At 39.1% G+C, this 23,558-nt stretch overlaps 1 protein-coding gene across 2 annotated transcripts; it reads right to left on the bottom strand.

Moving 5' to 3' along the window:
- Nucleotides 1–1,858: 1,858 nt before the first annotated feature.
- On the bottom strand, nt 1,859–22,690 carry LOC6557287 (zinc finger MIZ domain-containing protein 2). 2 transcript variants are annotated; one of them, XM_001985381.3, is made up of 11 exons: nt 22,451–22,690; nt 6,858–7,509; nt 6,626–6,793; nt 4,564–5,300; nt 4,390–4,508; nt 4,176–4,308; nt 3,890–4,103; nt 3,002–3,822; nt 2,708–2,831; nt 2,258–2,638; nt 1,859–2,197 (listed from the first exon to the last, which is right to left on the bottom strand). In XM_001985381.3, exons 1-11 carry the CDS (start codon nt 22,513–22,515, stop codon nt 2,066–2,068), a joined length of 3,546 nt encoding a protein of 1,181 aa, XP_001985417.2. In that variant the 5' UTR covers nt 22,516–22,690; the 3' UTR covers nt 1,859–2,065. The 2 variants fall into 2 exon arrangements, with proteins under 2 accessions (XP_001985417.2, XP_032593569.2); XM_032737678.2 differs by lacking the exon at nt 22,451–22,690 and adding an exon at nt 22,048–22,065.
- Nucleotides 22,691–23,558: the final 868 nt, after the last annotated feature.

Here is a 23,558-nt window from a genome sequence, read left to right as displayed (position 1 = left end):
TCTCGCAGTGCATAGTTTTCGAAAGCGAATTCGAAATCGAATCGAATCGTGGCGAATTGCCCAAAATTACCGTTAGCTATGCACTGCGATAACAATGTGTTCGAGTTTATCATTTTTTTAGTAAGTATTTTTTGCATTTTTTTTTTTAGAAGCGAGAAAAATGTCGAAGCTATTCGTAAATTTATGAAATATTGTTTTACAATGAAACCACTACGATTTTTTGTTTTTCTTTTCTTCTTCTTTCGATTTTTGTTGTTTTTCTTTCAATAAGAGTACGACGACAAGCATTATATATATATGTATATATATATATATATATATATATATTTTTATTTTTTTTAATTTAGCATATGGTTTGATATAACATTGAGAAGAGTTGAGATTCATTTAACTACCACATTGACGAGATTTTGCATTGTTTAATTGTTTTAAGCTTTGTTTTTTGTTTTTTTGTTGTTTTTTTTTTTCTTTTTTTTTTGACTTGAACAGCTCGTGAAGCATTTGATTTCGCTTAAAAATTTTGCTATTTTGTAATTTGTTTTTAGTTTTGTTTTCAATTAGTCACTATATGTGTAATTATAATAATTATCATATAGCTTTCTTCTTCAATTTCTCTCTCTTTTTTTTTGGTTTTATGCTGCTCAAAAATCGTTCGGTGTGTGGATATTATACATATATAGATATATATATATATAAAAATTGGTCCATGTTAACCACATCATACGAAATGAAAGCAAGAACTGAAATATGAAAAAAAAACAAGGGTATACAAGTAAAATAATTACAAATTAATGAACTCATATGGAAATGAAAAGAAACCCAAATTGTTTATTTTTTTTTAAGCAATACTCTTTTTATATATGTATTTTTTATTTATATGTATTAATAAATTTTTTTGTTTTGTTTTTTTGTTTGTTTGTGTGTGTTGTTTGTTGTTGCCGCATATAACATACATATCGATATATACAAGTTTATTTTATTTAATATTATTTTATTTAAGTTCTAGAATTAAATTTGATTTAAATTTTTAATAGTTTGTTTGCGCTTAAAATACTACAAGTACAATTCTTTTATTTTACAATTAATATTTTACGCTTATGCTTTTTAATTTTTTGTTTGTTGTTGTGTTTTTTGTTTTGTTTTGTTTTGTTTGTTTGTTTAGTTTACGGCGCTAAATCAATTTATTTTATAGGCATTAAAAAATAATTAAAATTATGCAACAATTAAAATGTAAATGTTTTCATTTTATAAATGTAATAAAATTGTTGGGATTTTGTTTTCTTTGCTCATGCTTCCCTTTTACTTGTTGTATTTTTCTTTTTCTCTTTTCTTGTAATCATTTACTGCGTTGTTGTTGTAATTGTTATTTGTTTTTGTTCTTTTTCTTTACTTTTTTAATACTTTGTACAATTAACAAGAAATATTTCATATAAGAAAATGTTAATCAAATGTCTGAAGAACGCTTTGGGCCACATGCAATTTTTTCAATAAATGACAAAAATTATATTTAAAAATAAAAACTTAATTTTTTTGTGGGGGGCCATCGAAAATTACACATTTAAATTCGTAAATTTCATTGAAGGAATTTTTTGATGCTCTCAACTGAATTATTTATACGGTATAATGACTGTTTGTTGTTTTTGTTGTGGTTGTTGTTGTTACATATTTGTTTTCTTTTATGTATGTTTTCTTTTTGCTTTAAATTAAATGCCAATTAATTTAATTAATTAATTTTTAAATCACATTTCATTGTTTTTCAACACTGCAAATTCAAATTTTGCATTTGCTGCTTCGATTTTGTGTTGCTTGTTGTTGTTTTTGTTGTGTTGTGTGTGTGTGTGTGTGTGTGAGTGTGTGTGTGTATGTGTGAGGAAACGAAAATGTTTATTTTTCTTTTTTTTTTGCAGTACGCGACTGTACGCTATAGTGCACAATTCATTAAAATTAATAATACTATATACAATAATGGTTTAGGCCATTTTATTTCTTGTTTTTCGTTATCATTTTTGTTAAGGAATTTCTCAAACATGCTCTCCATAATGCACAGCTACCAGCTCAGGCGCGTTTAATCGAATAACGTGGCCAACAAGTCGTCGCTGGCATTGTTATTGCTGCTGCCACTCGACGGTGGCGTATTCAAATCCGGCTGCGGATCCAGGTACGACAATATTTCCATTGGGTCCATGTCTTGCAAAAGCTGTAAGCACAAAATTGAGATTAGCTTATTGGCTGTGATTAGGACAATTAGCGAACTTACATTCAAATCGTGCCCGTTGTTGTCCAGGCCAGCGGCGGAGGGATCAAAATTCTGCAGCTCGGCACTCAGATCGTTTTCGAACTTCAGTTGCGTCTGACTGCTCATCAGGGAGTTGAGCAGCTGCTCCTGCTGTGACTGCTGTTGCTGCTGCTGCTGCTGGCTGTCCGAGTTGGACATGCTGGTGCTGCTGCCCAAGCTGCGACTGGGCGTGCCCGGCGTCTGTGGTGAATTGTGTCCGGTGCTGTTGTTGTTGTTGTTACTATTGGAGGCATTGGGCGTGCCACCGCTAATGGGCTCATTGTGCGACGAGCTGACACTGGGTGGACCACCCGGCGTCATTGGATGGCTGGCCGCGCCCGGAGTGTGCGGCGTATGTGGCATCTATAAACGTAACCCGACAAGGATTAGTTCAAGTTTTGGAACTGTGCATTTCGGATTATTTGTGCTTACCTGATCGCTTAGCGATTTCTCCATGGCATTGAGCTGATCCAGCGAGTTGACGCCATCGCTGTTGGCCAAACTGTTGCCATCGCCGTGGCTGCCACTGAAGCTGTCATAGCTGCTGCGATTGCCACTGCAAAAAAAGAAACAAGCAGACAATTTGAGGATTAGGTTCTGTTAATCAACCTCAAAATATTTGACTCGACTCAAAAAATATGTCTTATCAAAAACTAATGAAATCTGTATTAAATTAATTCAAATCTCTGCAAAACATTTGTGCTTTTTATTATTATTATTACTTACAGTTGGGCACCGTTGGTGGCGTTGTTGTTGCCCATCATGTTGCCGTTGGCAATGGAATTCATGTCGTGCATGTTGTATGGACTCATCGCCTGTGAGTTGTCCCAGGTGGGCAGCTGCGTGGAGCCGGGCGACATGACCTTGGCAATGTCATCGCACAGCTCCTGCTTGATAGCTGGCAAGCCCACGCTGCCAACACTGCTGCTGTTGTTGTTGTTGTTGTTGTTGCTGCTACTGCTGTTGTTGTTGTTGTTATTATTGTTGCTGGCGCTGCTGTTGCCGGCGGTGGCGGCGCTGCCATTGGGTGGCGCCACATTGCCTGGTGGTGCGCCCGCTTGCGGTGCATTCGGCATGCCACCGTTGTGCTGCAAGGCGCGCCAATTGGCCGACGAATCAATGATCACCTCATCCACATCGGAGGTGCTCAGCGTGTTGAGTATGGCCCAGATGTACTGATCGATCTCCAGGGTGTCTGTGATGGCCGACTTGCTACACTCAGGGCATCGCCACGAGCCACGCTCACTGTTGATCATCAGATAAGCCTCCAGATCGAAGCACTGGACGTGCTTGCACTCGTGACCACGTGCCGGCAACCGTATTCGACTCTTCGTGATGGGACACTTCAATGAGATCTTGGCGCATTGTTGTGCGGCATCCGGGCTGCCGCCATTCGAGACACCGTCCGCACCCACGCTGGGCATGCTCAGGTTGCGCTTGATCTTCTGCACGCTGTGCTCCAGCGGCAACAGATTTCGCTTGTGCAGCGTCTGCAGCACCTGGCGCACCGATGGCCGATGGACTAGTTGCAGCACAAACAAATGCGACTGCAAAAAGCGGATAATGTGATTTAGGAAGCTTATTCAGTTGGACAGAGTTCGATGTGAGACTTACACAACAACAGGAACTGGCGGTCAGCTGGAGCGTATTGCGTCCCGGCTGGCAGACGGCCTTCAGATAAAGTGGACGCAGCGCTGTGCTGTTCTTCTCGGAGCGCTCGATGTTGAGCGGCGTGGCATTCGCGGAGACGGTGACGGTGTGCGGCCAGTTCGTGTTCATCTGGCGATCGTCTTGATGGAAGCATTTCAGCTGCAACTCCAGATCGGTGCTGTAAACGCAAATTACGAATTCAATTACTAAACTGACAAAGCATTCCATCCAAGTGGCAGTGGCTACTTACCGGCACATCAGTGTGTTGTAGACATTCTGCTTCAGATGGAACACATGATTGCTCACTGAGAGATTGTGGAGCAGGCGAAACGGTGGCAATATGATGCCATCGCGCACCGGGAATGTCAGTCTCATCTCTTCGCCTGTGTAGCAAGTAGCAAGTGAGGCAAGTGAGGCAAGTGATTAGAATATGATTTGAATATGATCAATTTTATGGCACTTACTGCTATCCATTGGCGGCTTGATGTCCGGATTGGGGCTGACATAGGGCACGCTGCAGGCAGGCGTCAGCGGCGGCGTCGGATTGCCAGGAACTGGACTGTGCTGATAGTTTTGCTGGAAACTGTTTGAGGCAAAATAAGCAACGGTATTGCGAGGAAGGAGTTAATGCAACTTACCCTTGATTCTGGTAGGGATTGCCGGTGCTGGCAACGGCACCCGGTCCAGCCGGGCACATGCCGCCTTGACCAGCGGCCACGCCCATGGCGCCGCCATTGCCGCCGGGATAGAATTGCGCCTGATGGACGCCGGCGCCAGCGCCGTAGCCGACACCAGCGCCGCCACCTTGCGGCACAAATCGCTGCTGTCCCATGCAGCCGGGACCGGGTCCCATGCCAGCGCCACCCATGGGCATCAGAGGATTACCGCCGCCTGGCCCCATAACCGGTCCACCGTTGGGACCCATGCCATTGCCGGCTGATAAACGGCTGTAGGCGCCAGCGGCACCACCAATCCCACCACCCATGGGACCGGCACGTCCATAGCCATTGCCGGCACCCGCTTGCATGGGCAGCGGTACGCCGGCACCGCCACCGGCACCGGGATGCATCTGCTGGCCACCGTACATTTGGGGTGGCTGCTGCTGTTGCTGTTGCTGCTGCTGCTGTGCAGGATTCGGATAGAGGCCGCCGCCAACGCCAGCGCCGGCGCGCTTCTGTGCCATGTGCATCTGCGGATGTGGATAGGGCGCCATGCGGCGCTGCTGCTGCTGCGGCGGATGCTGTTGCGGATAGCCGCCATTGGCCATGCCCTGCATCTTGGCCATCGGATTCATGGCGCCCATCTGCTGCTGCATGCCGGGCATACCCCCACCAGGACCCATCGACATGCTCTGCATTTGGTTCATTGGCGTCATCTGCAAATAATTCAAATATAATTTAAATAAATATTATTATTATATTATTGTATTATAACTTTTCAATTGGTTGATCAATATTTGCAATATAAATGACAAAATAAAAATTAAAAATTCTTTTTCTAACCCAGGATTTGATATTTAATCAACTCCAATTAAATGTGTGATATTTTTGTGGGTTGCTTGTTGGTTTTTGTTTAAGTGCTCCTCGAGTTGTGTGAACGCTAATTGCCCAACACTTTTGTTATTTCCATGTCGCTGCTTGGCAGTAATTAGCCAATTCCATTCCCCCCACTTTCCCATTCTCAACTCTCTCTCACTCTCGCTCTCTCTCACACTCGGGCGATCTGTCTCTCTTTGTATAACAGTTCAGTATTCACAGGCGCTGCTGTTGCTGCTGCAGCTGCACTTTGCCCATCGTCATGCAAACAATTAAATTTGTTATTGAATGCGCATTGAAAGCCGCTCGCCGCCAACTGCGCAGCAGCCAGCCAAGTGGAGCTAGAACGCTTCAGCATGCGACGACATCCGAGAACCCAAAACCCAACCGAGCCCAACAACAACAACAACAGATCCGAAGCCGAACCCGAAGTCGAAGCAGAGTCGTGTGCTCAGCCGAGTTGAGACATCAAATCCGTCGGCTGATTTACCTGTCGTTCGTCAAGTGGTCACATCTTTCGTAATTGGTTCGCTTCCCCCTGCCCCCTACACCCTCCACATGCCCCTTGTGAGCAGCAGCAGCGCAATATGAATGCCATATTCTCAAATGACCTTGCCAACATACATATATACATATATAGATATATAGATATATATATATATATATACGTAGGGTTTCATGAGTCTGTTATGAAACTTATTAAAGTGCGCTTTTTTATAGCAACTGGGAACTGATCATAAACAAAGATCATGTTCAATTTTCACAGAGCAATCAATCAGTATTTTGTATTATGTTCAAGCTGTGATTTGTTCAACAAATATAATCGATTGTATTTGTTTTAAAATATTTCCATATTGTTGTTATTCACATTAAATGCTCCCTTTTCTGCTGCCATTTGCTGCAAGATCTGTGAACAAACTTTAAGCTTTAATACAATTAAAAGCTGCCTTTAGCTTTTGTCATTTGTGAGGAATTCAATTTCGATTGCCTGTTCTGTTTTATACGACGTTAATGGGGAAAGGTGGGCATAAAAAAACACACACAGTCTGTTTATGGACTCAAATGAATTTCGAAATGCCAACAGCTGTCCATAAGCAGTTGCTGGTGCTGTTGCAGCTGCAGTCACCAGTCACATTGCATGAAGTCATCATCGCAATTTACTCACCTGATGATGCCTTTGTGCGCCAGCATTGCCATAGCCCATGCCGGCCATGCCCATGCCGGCTTGACCTTGGCCATTATAGCCGCCCTGTCCGCCGCCGTTCATGTATTGGCCATTGCCGTTGCCCATCATTCCACCGCCATTGGCAACCGGATGCATGCCACCACCCATCTGCAACAGTCGAAGACAATAAGAGATTAAAGGAACTGCTCCTCTGCTGTGCCGTTCCACCTACCTGACTGTAACCACCCATGGCTTCCATATTGGACATGTGTTGCTGCTGCTGTTGTTGCTGCTGCTGGCTGGCTGCCACCATATTAGGGTAACCAGTGCCGCCGACGCCGCTAACGTTGCTGCTGCTGCTGCCGCCTTGTGCCTGGCCGGAGTTGCTGCTGGCGTTGCTCAAAGCACCCAAGGAACTGGCCGAGCTGCTGCCGCCCAGCGATGTGAACTCCGAATTGGGACCGAAGGTGTTGTTCAAACTGCGCAGGCTGTCGCCACCGACGAGCTCATTGGCTAGCATAAAGTTGCCTCCGCCGCCCGCCGAGCGTTGTTGGTGTTGTTGATGTTGCTGATGTTGCTGATGCTGCTGCTGTTGATGTTGATGTTGCTGCTGCTGGTGTTGCTGGTGTTGTTGCTGGTAGGCCAAAAAACTTTCGCGTTGCTGTTGCTGGTATTGCTGTTGCTGCTGTTGATTGTAGTACTGTTGTTGTTGTTGTTGCTGCTGCTGCTGTTGCTGCTGGTGCTGCTGTGCGTCGGAGACGCTGTTGCTGTTGCTGCTGCTGTTGTTATTGTTGATGATGGTGCTGCCACCTGGCGGTGAGATTTGGCCCCCTGTGGCTGGCGCCCTTGAGGAGCCCGCCTGCTGGTTCATTTCATCATTTTTTCTGCAATAATCACAGCAAACATCATAGAAATAATTAGTTCCAATCATTCCAAGCAAAACAGTTCCTGCTAATCAGGATAATTATCAATGATCAACGTACTTTTTTCAAATAAACGCGAAAGTTTTTATTTTTCAAATGCTTTCACAAGACAAGTTTATTTCAATTTGAAGACTTAAAGCCAAAAATAATGTGACAAAGGCGGCAAAGGCAAGAGTGGCAAGGCAAAAATAAAAATTAACAAAATAAGCAGTCAACAGGTGGTTGATTTAGGCCATAAAAATGCTGCTGAATGGATTAAAATAAGTGGGGATTGGAAGCACTTAGAAGGGTTTTTTTTTTCTTAATGTTGTTGTTTATGTTATAAGCCTAATTTGGCATTTAAATACTTTATATTTATATATATATATATAAAATGAGATATTTATTCGTTACAAGGAATATAAAACATGAGTTTAAAATATATTTATATAAACACAGCATAATAATTCTGTAGAATTTTATAAATAAATACAAAGATATGTATTTTATTTTGCACTTGTGTGAGTCAGTTTTACTGTGTTCTACTTTGAAAATATATATATATAAATATACATATATATGTGTGTGTGTGTGTGTGTGCAACTGTACTTGATGTTTCTTTTGGATAATCTTTCCCATACGTTTTGCAATTGTCAAGTCGATTATAATGGGCACAGTTTAATTTTGTTTTGTTTGTTGTCTGCTGTGTGCTGTGCTGTGTGTTGTGTGTCTCATCGATGATGTCAGCTGTATGCTCACGATGCTCTCGCCATTATTAAGTACAACAACATGATCATGATCACGACAATGATGATGATCATCGCATGCACATTTCATCATTGTCATGCTGCTCTGCTGCTGCTGTTGTTAGTTTATTTGAATTGCATTTTGTTTTGTGTCACTTGTCGCACAATTGCGCTTCTTCTGCGTCTTCTTCTGCGTCTTCTTCTTCTGCGTTTGACATTTAAATGCCTAAAATGTCAAATGGGCTCAGGGCTCGAGCAGCTCATACAACCACCGCCCTCACCCTCACCAGCCTGCCCACTTGCTACTCCGCGCCGCTTTAGTTATCTGTTCGTTCGTCGTCTCGTCAAAGTTCCATTTAAATTGTTTTCACATTCGCGTTTTGATGGAGCGACTTTTAAGGTAAAAATAATTAAGCATATTTGCTAGCCAATGAGAACACAAACACAAAACACAAAACGCAAAACGCAATGCGAATTGGAAAAGTACAAAATACAAAAAAAAAAATACAAATACAAATAAATAAAAGAGAAAACAATACAGAAATATAAAGTAACACGCTCACAATAATTGCGCATCTACAAAAAAAAAAAAAAAAAAAAAAAAACCGCGCCGCACAACAAAAGCAAATAGCAAATACAACAAAAAGAACACACAACACCAACACCAGCAACAACAGCAACAGCAACAACAGCAATAGCAACAACAAAATGGCAAATGTAAATAAATAGCACACTAAGCGATTGGTTGATAATCGCATGACGACCGCTGCTTGCTGCTTGCCGGCAGCAGGGTGGTTTGGGGTGTGGCAGTGGGGCGGCGGGGGCGGGGGGGGATTGGCGTTGGAGTGGGAGCTTAGGTATTCGAGTGAACCTGTGATTGTAGCAAACGTAGCTGTGACGATAAATTAACATTGCGTTCAGCTAATCGACGGGTGAAGAACAGGCGGAAAGTGGCGCTTTAAATGCGGGTCAGGAGGTCAGCTGCAACTGGACAGGATTGATAATCAGCAGGTGGGGGGGAGGGGGGCACTTTTGTGTGCCATGCTTCAAGGCTGAGCACACAACAACAACAGTTTGAAAAGAGAGAGGAAAGAAACTACTTTGACTCTAGCACAAGCCAGAAGAAGTCGATTGGATTTGGCAGTTGGGTTCATCAGCAGCAAATTGAACCGGTTTTTTTGTTGTTTTTATTGAGCTAGAAAATCAACATTGCTTGATTATTTATGAAACTATTTGACACGGTTCGCTTTGCGGAAAGTTCTTTTGCACCTAATAAGCAAACTTAGAAGATTTGCTGTGATAAGCAAAAAAACAGGCGAGATAAGAGTGAAGATGCTACCAGGGAAATTCCAATGAAACAATGAAATGTTTAACTATAGTATTATAATATTACTATTTAGTCATGCTAGATTTCAAGAAATTTACCATCTTTAATTATTAGAATTTAACGAGATTCGAAGGAATTCTGTGTTTCCAGGTAAATTTGATAAGAGTATTTAAAAAAAAAACAACCGTTGAAAAATGTGCCTATCTTTGTTGTACAACTTCCTAAAACATCATGCAATGTTATTGAGCGGCTGCTTATTATTAGTATCTATGTGTGTCTGTGTGTGTGTGTGCATGTATCTACTTAGTTACCGTTATGAGCAACTTCCTGTTAATGTGTTGGCTTGCTGCCTTATAAACAACATAACCTTCACAGCCAGATACTGTATGAGAAAAAACAGCTATGGAAAGAGAGACAGAGACAGAGAGAGACAGAGAGAGAGGGAGAGAGAGAGAAAGACAGAGAGAGAGAGAGAGCGCGCGCGATCGACAGTGTTATGTAGAGCGCAAGAGAGTGCAAGGTGTAAAAAAAAAAAAACAGCAAGCAACAACAACAACAAATTGCTCAACGTGCTTAGTACAGATAGCTGTTAAAGATGACTGACAGAGGGCACTGGGCGGGGAGGTGGGCGGGGCATAACCTAAAAACATACGTTCGTCAAGTTGACGTTACGTTAACGTTACGTTCTGCCTCATTATGTGACTTACAATTTGCATTACATGACAGCTAATGAGAGCGACAGAGACAGCGAGTCAATGTATATATATGTGTGTGTGTGTGTGTGTGTATATTTGTGTGTGTGTGTGTGTTGAGCTGATGACGCCGTTGGCATTTGTTGTAGCGCTTTGTTTTTGTGGGTTGTACTTTGATTAGATATAAATTTCTTTATTGATTAGATAATAAAGATCGCGAAAAATAACCAAAATAGACACCTAAAAACAACAACAACAACAACAGCAACAACAGCAACAAAATAGGCGCAAATTCTATTCAGACAGCAAACAGATGGAAAATCAGTGCATGATCCGATCCCCTAACCCCCGCCCCTTGTCACATGGCACCCCTCCCGCTCTCCCTCAGTCTATAATTGTAAATTTGCGCACACTTCAATTTGCGGCGCTCGTAAAAAATTGTTTTTTTTTTTTTTTCTGTCGAATGATTTCCGTGTTGTTTCTGATGGGTATCAAAAGGGGTACGAGGGAACATGGGGAGGGGGAGGAGGGGGCAGGTGAGGTTGTACAAATAAAGCGCTAAAACTTTGCGTGTATTTTTTTCAAGATGCGCTGATTTTTGGACTATTTTGGAATTTGACTTTTTTTTTACGCTGAGTGAGTTTTGAAATATTAAATTCGAATTCAATTTTGTTGTCTTTTGTGTTTTTATTTTGATTTGTTTTGTCTGAGCAGAGGAGGGTTGATTATGTCAGCAGCTGAAATGAAATATGCGTTTTTTATGTGCGCTCTTTTCCAGGGTTGGGGGCTTAGATGAATTACTAGGCTGAGGCGTGGTTGGGGCTAACACAATATTGCACAACAAATACAAACAAATATATATATATATATATATATATATACATATTGACGTATATTGTGTCTGGCTGGTGAGTTTATGATTGGCAATGTCTACGGCAAAAAATGCAGCTAAAAACTGCTGGCGGAAGAGAAAAAACAAATATGCATATAAAAAATAAGTGCAAAACTTTTGTCTTGCCAGTTTTTTTCATTTTTTTGTTTTTGTTTTTTATCTTATGGTTTTTATTGTTGATGTCGTGTGTGCTTTTATAGGCGACATTTGCCGGCGCGTGCAAAGCGAAATACAACTAAAACAAAGACAGATACAAAAAATTGCCAGACACGTGCGTGAAACAAAACGAAACCTGAGTTTTGATAACCAATAGACCCCAATAGACCGGCAGCTATATCATATTTTGTGCCTGTTTAGTTGTTGTTGTTCTTGTTGTTCTTGTTTTCGACGTCTGAGTAATATTCGATCGATTCACGCTGGAACATGACAGGCAACAAGGCAACAAGGCTACAAGCGACAAACAGGCAGACACTGGAACATCAGCCGAATGCCAACGGACTGCAGGACAACTGTGTGCCAAAAACAGAAGGCGACAGCAAGCCGCACACAAACACACACACACTCTCACACACACTCACACACACACACACTCACTCACTCACACACACACACACGTAGAGCTGTGTCCAGTATTTGGTGTAAAAACAATAATATACGAAATATTGAGCGACAGGCGACAAAGAGAGTTAGAGAGAGAGACACAGAGAGTTAGAGAGAGAGAGAGAGAGAGAGAGAGAGAGAAAGAGAGCGTGTTAGGGAAGGTGTCGTTTCAATTTCACATTTCAGAACCAATAGCCAATAACCAAACCATTCCCCCAACACCCAACCCCTGCTTGAAACCATTGTACTGCTGCTGCTGCTGCTTCTGCTGCTGCTGCTGCTGCTGCTGATTTCGATACCCTCTCAAAATGCGTTTGACAGTTATTTTCAAGGGTGTTTAATGCTGAACCGAACCGAACCGCATCACATCGCATACCACAAATCCTCTGCCAAACTCTGCTCCCTCCTCTGCCTTTCCCTTATGCAATTGCATTTGTTGTAAATTGCTGCGCCTGAATTTTTGCTCGTTATACCCTGAAAACCCATTGAAAATGCGTAGACGGGGTATAATGAAGTTGTGCAAAAGTATGTAACAGCCAACCTCAGATATATACATATATATTCTTGATCAGCTGCCATATTTGTCTGTCCTCATAAATTATATAATTTATTTATTTATTTATTGTTTATTTTTCATTTTAATCTTTTAAAGTTTTTGGTCTGCATTTGGTGCACATTAAATAAATAAATAATGCTTTGAACATTTGAGTATTTAAATCGACGCAATATGTTTAAACGCTGGGTATCTTCTAGTCGACCAGTTTATTCTTACTTGCATTTTGTTTTTCGAGGATTTCTAATTTTTTTTTTTTTTATGGCTGCTCTAAGAATTTAGCAATTTTGCATGTCATTGCGGGCGTTGCATTGTTGTGAATTGCTTTCCGTTGCCTTGGCAGCTTGTGGCAAGTTCCTATTCTTTTTGCATTTCCTTGCAGCGCCTGCAGGTATGCAGCACTTTAAGATTTTCCTATTTTTTTTATGCTTCTTCATGTTTGGGGCATGTGGCGAGCCATAAAAACTTGATGGCGCCTCAAGTTCCAGGACTAACTCACATACACACGTACACTTTCTCTGCCTCTCTCTCTCTGTCTCTTTCTTTCTGTGTCTGTGTCTCTCTTATATTTTCTGCTGCCTTTTATGGCTGCGTTTTGAATGAATTACTTGGCGCCCAATCGCCCGCTGCGTGGAATATTCGTTTAAAGTTACTCGACTAAGGCATAAATATCGTCTTGTGATTTATTTGCCAATGGACTCGACTCGAGAGGCATGCACACACACACACACACACACACAAGCATATACAATACACAACAGCGGTTCATCATAAATTGCAATAAAAATAAAAATAAATCAGCATAATAGACTCGCAACAACCACCGCAACCGACAGTGGCAATAGCAGATGTAGAGGCAGAGGCAGAGGCAGAGGCTGAGACAGACACTGCGACTGCGGCAGCAACCCTCAACAAAGCAAAATAAATACAAATACAAATACAAATAGAAGCCCATATGGGGAAGTGAGGGGTGGGGCAGAAGGGTAAGGAGTAGGGGGTAGGGGGGTAGTGTAACATTTGTCGGCCGACTGGCAACCAAAAATAAAAATCGAACTGCAAAAGCGAAAAATACAAATGCCAAAAATGGGGGAAAATGTGAAAAAGGCGTACAATTTTGATTAAAAATCCAATGCAAATAATGCAACAACCGAAAGGTAGACCAAAACATATTTATGTATGTGTGTGTGTGTGTGTGTGTGTGGCATAAACCAAACCCCAGCTGCTTTGCCGCACTACCCTTCTGCCGCTCGAGCAATCGCACGTTGTGTAAAATATGGGTTCTAAAATTTCTCATTGTTGCAGTTTTCCTGTCGATTTTAAATTCATTTTTATAAATATTTTGCCGGTTTGCGGTGGGTCTGCGTGTGTGTGAGTGACTGAGTGTGTGTGTGTGTGTGTGTGTGTGTGAGTAGTAGGCAGAGGTGCAGAGGGACATACAAGTATGTGTTGGCTTGTCTGCGTGCTCCGCCTCTGCACCACATGTGGTATGGGGAATATTTTGCTGAATGGTTTGCCCAGCTGCTGGCAACACCGCATTTTCACCACCTGTAACTGCAAACAGTGAGAACAACAACAACAACAACAACAATAAGAACTCAAACAATGCCCACAACAACAACAACGACAATAACAGCAGCGGGCAATAACTAAACGTTTTGCTGTTGAGCGCTGCGTATACGTAATATGAGCTGTATAGCAATTGACTGTGCGAGTGTGAGTGAATGTGTGTATTTGAAAGTGTGTGCATTAATTAGCATGTTTAAGTATCCAATTGATGCATCTGCATTTAAATATCAGAGCTGTCAACATAATAGAAGTGCACGCAAAACTTGTGCAAAAATCAGCCAAAATAGCTTAAATAAATTTCAAAATTGCGAACTTTTTTTTTAGCACAAGCAAGCATTGCTGAAAATCAGTAATTAAAGTAGCATAACTAATGCAAAATAAGCTGTCCGAATAATAATAGTTGAAATAGGTGTAATGAACAAATGTTATTCATTCTTTGAAGCAACGCAATAAAGTAAAGTAAAGTCGCCTGCATCAAATAAATAAAAAAAGTTTATACAAAATATAAAACAGTATTTGCTATTATTATTATTATGCTTCAACATTAATAGTATTTACTATTGTAATTTTTAATTATAGTTTATAAATTGGTTTGCTTTTGGTAACAGATTGATTACTAATATAAATCTGTGTATATCAACATTCTATAATTAGAAAACAAATATATAAATATTTGTTTAAATGAATTTCAAATATTGTTGCATACTTCGCGGGCCACATAACAGTTTTCGCTGGTAGTCAAAAAAAAACAAATCTTTATAAATAAAATAAATGAAATTTGCAGAATTTTGTTCTTTTTAGCAATTAGATAAAAATCATAAGTAAATCATTTATTCTGCGTAACTGTTGATAGTTATTACAAAAAAGAGTTAGTGTTGCAAAAATTATGGACAGGAAAGGTTCAGCTTAGGCTATGTCCACTGTTCTACACACAACTTATTTGTATATATTTTGTGTTTATATACAGAAGCTTCAATTTGAAGGGTTCAAACGCATAAATAATACAATTGCATTTGCAATAGATTATTTCGACCACTTTTTTATAAGCATTTGTTGTTGTTGTTCTTCTTTTGATATGGATGTTGTTGTTGTAGTTGTTCGTTATTCGTTGTTGTTGGTGCTGCTGTCCTTGTGATGTAACCCAAAATGGCTTTGATGGCTGTCGCTGTCGCTGCTGCTGCCGCTCGTGCAGCGATAAAAAATAAAAAGAAAGAACGGCTGCCGTAGGCAAGCCGAAGAAAAGATACCCTAGCTGATGGAAGATTTCCCAAGAAATCTATAAATGTTTGGAGCAAAATACGCATACGCACTTTGGCTTGGATAACTGGGTAAACAAAAACAGATTAGCAAACAAGTTTGGTAAGTCCAAAAATTTCGTTTGCTGCAAAAGAATGAAAAAAGTTTGAGTAGAACCGATCAAGCGGAGATAAAACGTTGCAAACTGCACGACAAAATTGGAGTGCGCTCAGCAAAGGTCATTAAAAGAGCGTCGCCTGCATGTAACACGCGCTAATCAACAATTCCAGGTTCCCCCAGCACCCCTTCGTAGACACTGCCCCGCCTGCCCCCGCGAGCAACTATCAATCAGCGACAGTTTTGCGCACCTTACTTAGCCGTAAACATTTTAGTTTTTGTTTTTGTTTTTATTTATTTTTTGTTTTAGTTTCCAGTTGAAACGCTGCCTGACTATCTTATCTGTCAGTTTTGCTCAAGCAAAATTTATGGAAGCTCGCAGTTGATGTTGATGTTGCTGTTGTTGTTGTTGTTGCTGTTGTTGTTGAAGAGCAGGTGAATAGTGTATATTACCTTGTCGTTGACGAAAAGTTCTATGCGAATTGGATAATATGTCAACGTCATCTGCAGAGTATTTTTGTTTGGCTTTTTTTTTATTATCTAATCGCCAATTAAATGCAATCGTAGGTTGAAATCGACAAAGAGCCGAAGAAGAGAGAAACAGGCGAGTTTTGAAGTTGTAGTCGAAGTCGAACAAAAGCCAATGGCGCAAAAATCATAAACAATTAGAGACACATAAACATTAAAAATAAATCGAAGGCTGGCTGTCAGCGAGAACAACAACAACAACAATAACAACAACAACAAAAAGAAGCTGCAATAATTTTGCTCAAGTATTTTGCACACAAGAGCAACAACAAATAAACAAACAAACGCACATAAACAATATACATAAATCACATTTGAAAATAAAACAAAGCGCAAATTGCAACAGCGCAAAAATAAAACGACGAAAAATCTCAACGCATAAATCGACGTTGACGTCGATGACGACGATGACAGCGACGCTGGTGCCGCTGTCGCTGCTGCTGCTGTTGCTGCCACTGTCGACGTCAGCGTCGTACTTGAAAACCAGTTTGAAGCAACAAAAATGTCTACTGAAGTACAGCTAAGCAACAAGAACAACAACAATCCAATACTGCAACAAAACAAGCCCAAAAATTGTTCAACAGTTTGTTTAAAAATAAAAAAAAAATAAAACAAACAAAAAAGGCTAAGACTCAAAAATAGTGCCATATTCAAAAAAACCTCGAAATCTTTCAGCATAACCACAAAATAGTTAAAGAAGCGGCAGCAACAACGGCAGACAACAAACTGTGGCATGAGGAAATTTCTGTTTTCGTACAGCAAAAACTGATAACAAAAAACATGAGTAGCAAAATTTTAGATATGAATAATGCCTCTGAGAAGCGCAAAGAGAGGCGCTAGTGTTGGAAAACTACTAAGCTGACTGGCTGACTTTAAGCTATTTATAATGTCTACTTTTAATTATAGTTAAAAATATTATAATTTGTAGCTGTAAGTATTGAAGATATCAGCTTATATAAAATGCTTCAACTCGCCTCACATATTTTCAATTATAATTAATTTATTATTAGCTTTGGCTGATTACTCAGATATACAAATCATTTAATCCATTTATTTTCAATTTTAATTCACAAATATATTTTTAACATTTTTAGATATAATATCTTTGCATGACTGTAAGATTTCTATGGACAACTCTTTAATATTATAATTCTATTTTAAATGCAAACTCTAACTTACAAATTGTTCCCAATTAGTGTGTCTGTTTTTATATTTTTATTTAATTTTAAATATTGCATCTTTAACAATATTTTCTAATACTGTTTTCTAATATCTTATTTATAATAAAAAAAACTCCCATTTTGCGCAAATTTCCCCAATGATCGTAGCTTTCTTCAATTTTTTAATTAAATTTCAAATATAAGCTCCACCTAATTAACATTTTCCTAATGATCGCTTCTTTGGATAATATTTTAATTGAATTTTAAATACAACCACATCTTAAAACAAAACAAATTCATTTTCAAATAATCGTTTCGCAAGCATTTCAGATTATTTAATAGAATTTCAACCTATAAATAACGTATGTACATTCAATTATTCAATTTTGTACACGGCTCACAATTCTTGCGCACTTTTCATTCACTTTACGGCCAGTAAATCAAAATTCCGATTTGCACTCATTTCATAATGTAATCGCCAGCAATAAATACTTTTGCTATACTTATACTACATATACTACATATATACGAGTACAGAGCCAATTCCATTCCGTGCCACGAGTTCCATTCACAAAAACCGTTGACAATCTCCAAAGCTATTCGATGCCAATCGCAGAAACAAATACAGACACACATTTCATATATTGCAGAACGGGCCATTTTTGTGTGTATATTCGTCAGATCGATTTGTTGGTATTGAAGGTATGGCTGGAAAGTCAGCGATAAGCGTGGCGATAACTGACCGATTTCTGCATACCTCAGCAGCAGACAAATATTCACAATTCGAATATGCTTTCCATTCAATGCAGACAAGGTCAGCGTGTGGGAGGGTGGGTTGGTGGGTGGCTGTTCAGTGGGATGTGCAATAAAAATTTCCATTCTCGCGATCTAAACTATATATATATACATATTTATGTATGTTTTCCTGCACACGCAACGATCTAGTCTTTGTCTCTGTCAATATTAACGGAAAACAAGTAAGCATTTTTTATAAAAAAGTATACTTGACTTTAAGATACCCTCTGCTTTTGATGGCCATCAGTCTCTGCAATACCTGCTACATTCTTTGCCCGATTATTGTGAAGTCAGCGCTCAAAAAACAAAAGTTTATAACCCCGCCTAACATGATATATTTTTATTATTATTTTTTTATAATTTTTTTGTTTATTTTTTTTTAATCCATAATCGTTTTTTGTATATTATGTTATAATTGTTGATTTTATCGTAAAACATAAAAAAAAAATATAAAAATATGAACAAATAAAAAAACAAAGCTATTAAAAAACAAATTCATTTAAAGACATAATTCCTGGAAATGTCATGACAATCAATATTTATCAAGTTATAAAAAATGCATTAAGAAAACATATCTAGCTAAATGAAACCCGAATTTCAATTTCATGACGATTGTTTCTTTTTTGCACATAAATAAATCTAAAAGATTTTTGGACTACGTTTGCTGGAAGATAACATTTTAAATACAGGGTATAAAAACAAAACGCTTTGTTCTATAATTTGTGGTTGTTATTGTAATTCTTCTTGCTATTCTAGTAGCTGTTGTTGTTGATAAGAGTTGGTTACCTTTGATTTGTGTTATGTGTGGTGTGTGTGGCATGTGTGGTGTGTGTGCGTGTGTGTGCGTGTGTGTGCGTGTGTGTGTGTGTGCGTGTGTGTGTGTGTTGTGCGATATCGTCGCTTGAGTAGATGTGGAACTGGAACTGGGAGTGCTATCTATCAGTATGGCTGACAAGTTGAAAATTTGGTTTCAGTTACTATTTCAGTTTCTGTTTTGCTGTTTTTCCGTTTTAAGCATATATTTTACTATATGTATCTCTATGCGAATGTGTTTGTATTTGTGTTGGTTGGTTGGTTGGGTGCTTGTTTCAGCGTTGTTTGCTCGGTTTTTGGTTGGACTCGCTGTGGGCTGCGACTGCGACTGCGACTGCGACTGGGGCTGATATCAGTGCTGGTTGCTTTTAATTGGGTCGTTAAATGAGGTTTCGTGTTTTATTTTTTTTTTGTTTTTGTTTTTGTTGTTTTTGTTGTTTTTTCTTTTTGGGCGGTTGGTTTTTTGTTTTATCATGTGACTTCTTCAAGGTGTTTTGAGGACAAATCTATGTATAGGTAAAACACGATAACACCGACCACAAAATGAAATGAAACGAAGCGAAATGCACATCTCGACGAGTCAAAAGTCAGCTCTTAACCCATTAATGCCTAATCAAATCCAAATTGCAATCGCAATTAGATATGCCAGACAAGCGTTGCTTGTTTGACCTTCAGTCTTTAGGGGTTTCTCGCACACAAACGGGGTGGTTCAATTTACACGTGTAACTATTGTCATGGCCTCGAGTGTGTCTCTATATGTCTGTCTCTCTCTCTCTCTCCGTGTGTGTGTGTTTTTTTTTAATGAGTTGAGGGTTGCTCGGATCAGCCCCCGTAACAACACTGATGGGTTTATTAATATTCGGCCGCACTTATTAAAGTGCATGTGGACTCGATATAGCAATAAACGCGCCAAATGTTTGTTTCTCTTGGGGTTAATGAGCGAAGCGAAGAGAGAGAGGGAGAGAGAGCGGGAGAGTGCCACAGAGAGAGCGAAAGATCTTTAGTCTAGCATTGCCCTCTCTCTCCCTTCACCCTCTCTCTGTGCGCTATCGTTCATCCCGGGGGGGTTGTTCGCCTTGTTGTTTATATATAGAGGTATATATAAAATTTTTTTTGCGATTTGCAAATGGTTTTCCGCGTTTAGGTTTTGTTTTTCAGCCATTCGCTCATTGTATCGCATTTTTATTTCCCGTGTGAAAATTGCCAAAGGCAGCAGAGAACAGGAAGTCGCCTGGGAGGCAAAAGGAACGTCAACGTTTGTCGTCCTGTCGTCCTTTCGTCCTGTCGCTCCTTTCGGGTGGTTGCTTGTGGGTTGCTTTGTGTGTGATGGGTTATGATTTGGTTGCCTTGGTGGTTGATTGATGTGTGTCGCATAGTTTTCTGTATTTATTCTTATACAACATTTTTTTTGTTTTGGTTTTTTTTTTTTTTTTTGGTTTTTAGCTTATCAGGGGGTGTGTGTGGCATTAACAGGGTGTTAATTGTTGGTAGATATTTTGTCAAGCCTTAGGCTTTTCTTTAAGTGGAAAAGTGCTAAAGTTGGTGCTTAACTCTGAACTTAAAGGTAATTTTTAATGATTTGTGTGTAGAGTTTCCACAGTTATATTCCATTTTGCATATTTAGAGACACCAAGGATTCTATGTTTAGTAGTGTTTATAAACAGAAGATATTCCTCATTTATCTAAAGGTGTGTTGTGAGCCATATTTCGATTCTTATTTCTGACTGTCCTCTCTGGCTGAAGGAGTTATCGGATTCGTTTAAGTGTAGCTTAAATTTCTGAATGTACGCTTTTATGAGTGATCACTGTACTGAGTTTAGTTTGAATATTAGGTATTTAGGGGAGTTTTCTGAGATATTGCCCACAAGCATTTTCCCAAAATCCCCATGAAATTTCCAGTGCATTCCACACAGAAATGTCGACAATTGCGATGATTTTGTGTTGCTCTGCTGCCATTTTCATTTCAGATTTTAAGATCTTGGTTTTTGGGTTAGGTTACCTGTGTCAGAGCTACAAATGGATTAGGGTTTATACCTGTTCCCAAGGCATTTGCGCTAGCATTTTAACTGGAAGATGATGAATTACAGCAAGCGAAGCGACGAAAAACTGTAGAAACTCTATTTGTAGTTTAGTGTTCGGTTTCATTGTTGTTGTATAAAAATGCGTGGCATGTGAGAAAAACTGCAAACGGAGACGCAGAGAAAGGCGTAGGTAGGCAAAAGAAACAGCAACAGCAGCAACAACAACAACAGACCCAAACCCAGATGAGACGAGTTTGTAATGCTTCGTTCGGTTTTTTGGTTTCGTCGAATGACCTTTTTTCTTCTCTATTTGAACATTGCGCTCTCCCCCTTTACTCGCGTTCGAACACAAAAAAAAAAACAGAAATTGGGCGAAAACATTGTCGAACTGACGAACTGATGTTGTTGTTGTTGTTGTTGCTATCGACTGAAAAGGGCAGGCAGAAAGCAGAAGGAAGGCAGGCAGAGGAAAAGGCAGAGAAGCGGATCGGCTGCGTCTTGGGAACATTTTCTTTTGGCATCGCTTGTGCGCCTTTTCTTTCGACGAAAATAGTTCAATGGAAAACTCCAAGAACATGAACGACATGAAAACAACAACAGCAACAACAATAACACCAGCAACAACAAAGCAACAGCAGTAGGTCGTAGCTGCGGGCAAAGTCGCAAAACAAATTTGTGAACTCAACGGCAAATGTTTTCTAAGGCCAGAGTGAGAGCGAGCAAGAGAGAGAAAGAGAGGGAGAGAGAGAGTGGATATGCTCTTTGGCTTACGTGCGAGTTGAGGTGAGTGATTGTGTGTGTGTGTGTCTGTGTGTGTATTTGAGTCAATTATGGGTCAGCTGTGCGTGAGCCTGAGAGCAATAGAGAGAGAGAGGCTGAGCATGAAATGCAGCATTGAAGTGAGGAGTTCAGACGAGGAAGAAGAGATACGTATAACGGCTGTCACAGCTGATTTGTAGTTGAGAGTGTATGTGTGTGTGTGTCTGTGTGTGGAATATGTTTTTGGCAAGTTTGTTTTTGTTTTGTAGGCAAATGAAATTTGAATATATATTTACAAATATGACAATTGTTATATGGATAATCAGTTGATCAGTTGATTATGTTATTATTATTTTCACTACAACAAACAAAGCATAAGTTATACACACAAAATTTACATAAAATATCTAAAAACAAAAGCACATTCCTTTCAAAGCACAACAATTAAATTCGATTCTCTATGTGAAAAAAAAATGTATATATATTTTATATTTTTTGATTTCTTTTTTGAGCAATTATATTTATGCACTACATTTCTGTATATATAATTTATTTAAATGTATTTTTAGCAAAATTTATTGACGAACAATTAAAAAGTAAAGTGAAAAATGCTCGCGTCAAGTTATTTTTATCTTTGCTCAAGTATTTCTTTTTTCTTTTTCTTTTTATTTTTATTTTTGTTGTTTTAAATGGAATTTATTTTTAGATATTTTACCTAAGTTTTGCTTTATTGTGCGAATTGTTGTTGTTGTTGTTGTTCGGCTCCTGCTTATCGCTGTTGTTGCTGCTGTTGTGGTTGCTGTAACTGTTGTTGTTGTTTTTGTTGCTGCTTCTGTTTTTAGGGACAGGTGCGCGAAGTGGCAGAAGATGAAGAAGCACTAACTAAAAGCAGAACAGCAGTTTTTGCTTTACCGTTTTTACTTTGTTGTTGTAATTATTATTATTATTATTGTTGTTGTTGCCGCCTTAATAATTTTATTGTTGTTGTATTTATTGCTCTTGTTCTTTTTTCTGCATTCACTTTTCACTTGCTAACAAAATCTTTTTTTTAGTTTAACACCTGGTTTGTATTTTGTTTTTAACTGATAAATTTTTTTATTTTTTGTTTGGAAACTTACTTTTTGGAATTGCGCTTCGTTGTTTGCTTGGAATACATGGGAATTTTGTCAACAATCAATTGCATGGCATCAACAAATACATGGGCATCCAAACACACTGTCCGCGGTGTGCTTTTGTTGTTGTTGTTATTTTTATTCACTCTTGAAATGTTTTTACTTGTTGTTGTTGTTGTTGTCAAAGGTTCAGCGACATTTTGGCAAAGTTTATTTCAACTTTGTTTTGTGCACTTTTGTTTTCTTCTTTCACTTTTGCCTTTTGTTTTTGTTTTTGTTTTTAACTTTAATTTGTTGTTGGTTTTGTTGTTTGTTTATTTGTAATTTGTTTGTTACGCTTTCACATTTCAGTTGGGTCTGTTTTCTTGTTTTATCTTTTGTTTATGATTTTTTGCACAAGTTGTTTTTGTTTTATTTTTTCTTTTTTTGGTTACTAGCAAAATTTTCTTGAAATTTTTTTCGATTTTTGCACTTGTTGATTATTTGAACAAATTTTGATTTGATTTTCTTTTTGTTTTGTTCACTTGTTGAAATAATTTGTGCTAGTTGTTTGTTGTTGGTGTTGTTGTTGTTGGTGTTTGTGTTATAATACTGCTGTTGTAGTAATCCAAGTTGCTGTTGTTGCTGCTGAAGTTTGTTGTTGTTGTTGTTTGTTATTTATGTTGTTTATTTGTTTTGTTTTGTTGCAACAGGAACTTTTTTGAGCACTTAATCCAAAAAATGTGCTTTGTTGTTTATTTGTTGTTTGCTCACTTGAGAATTAATTTTTTGTTGTTGTTTGTTTGTTCTAAATATGTTTCTTTCACTTTTGCTTTGTTTATTTAATAATTATAATTTTTTAATACACATTCAAATACTACGCTGTTGAATAGCTGAATAATAAAGGTGGTCACAAAACGAATTGAAGGTTTTCGAAAAAATTCCAATGATTTTTTTGACGTGAATCTTTTGTTTTGTTTGTAAAACGTTTTGCGTATGCCGCGTTTTAATGCTTGCGCGTGTTTCAACCGAACGACGACAACATTCGACGGCAGCCAGAAAGGAACTGAAGCTGGCTGGCAACGCTGACCGTGGCACGACTCGAAACTGACTGAACGGGAAACTGTCGACTGCG

The sequence above is a fragment of the Drosophila grimshawi genome, unplaced genomic scaffold (assembly GCF_018153295.1).
Source record: "Drosophila grimshawi isolate 15287-2541.00 unplaced genomic scaffold, ASM1815329v1 contig_44, whole genome shotgun sequence".
NCBI classification, from domain to species: domain Eukaryota; kingdom Metazoa; phylum Arthropoda; class Insecta; order Diptera; family Drosophilidae; genus Drosophila; species Drosophila grimshawi.
This window is presented reverse-complemented; position numbering and strand designations above follow the sequence as displayed.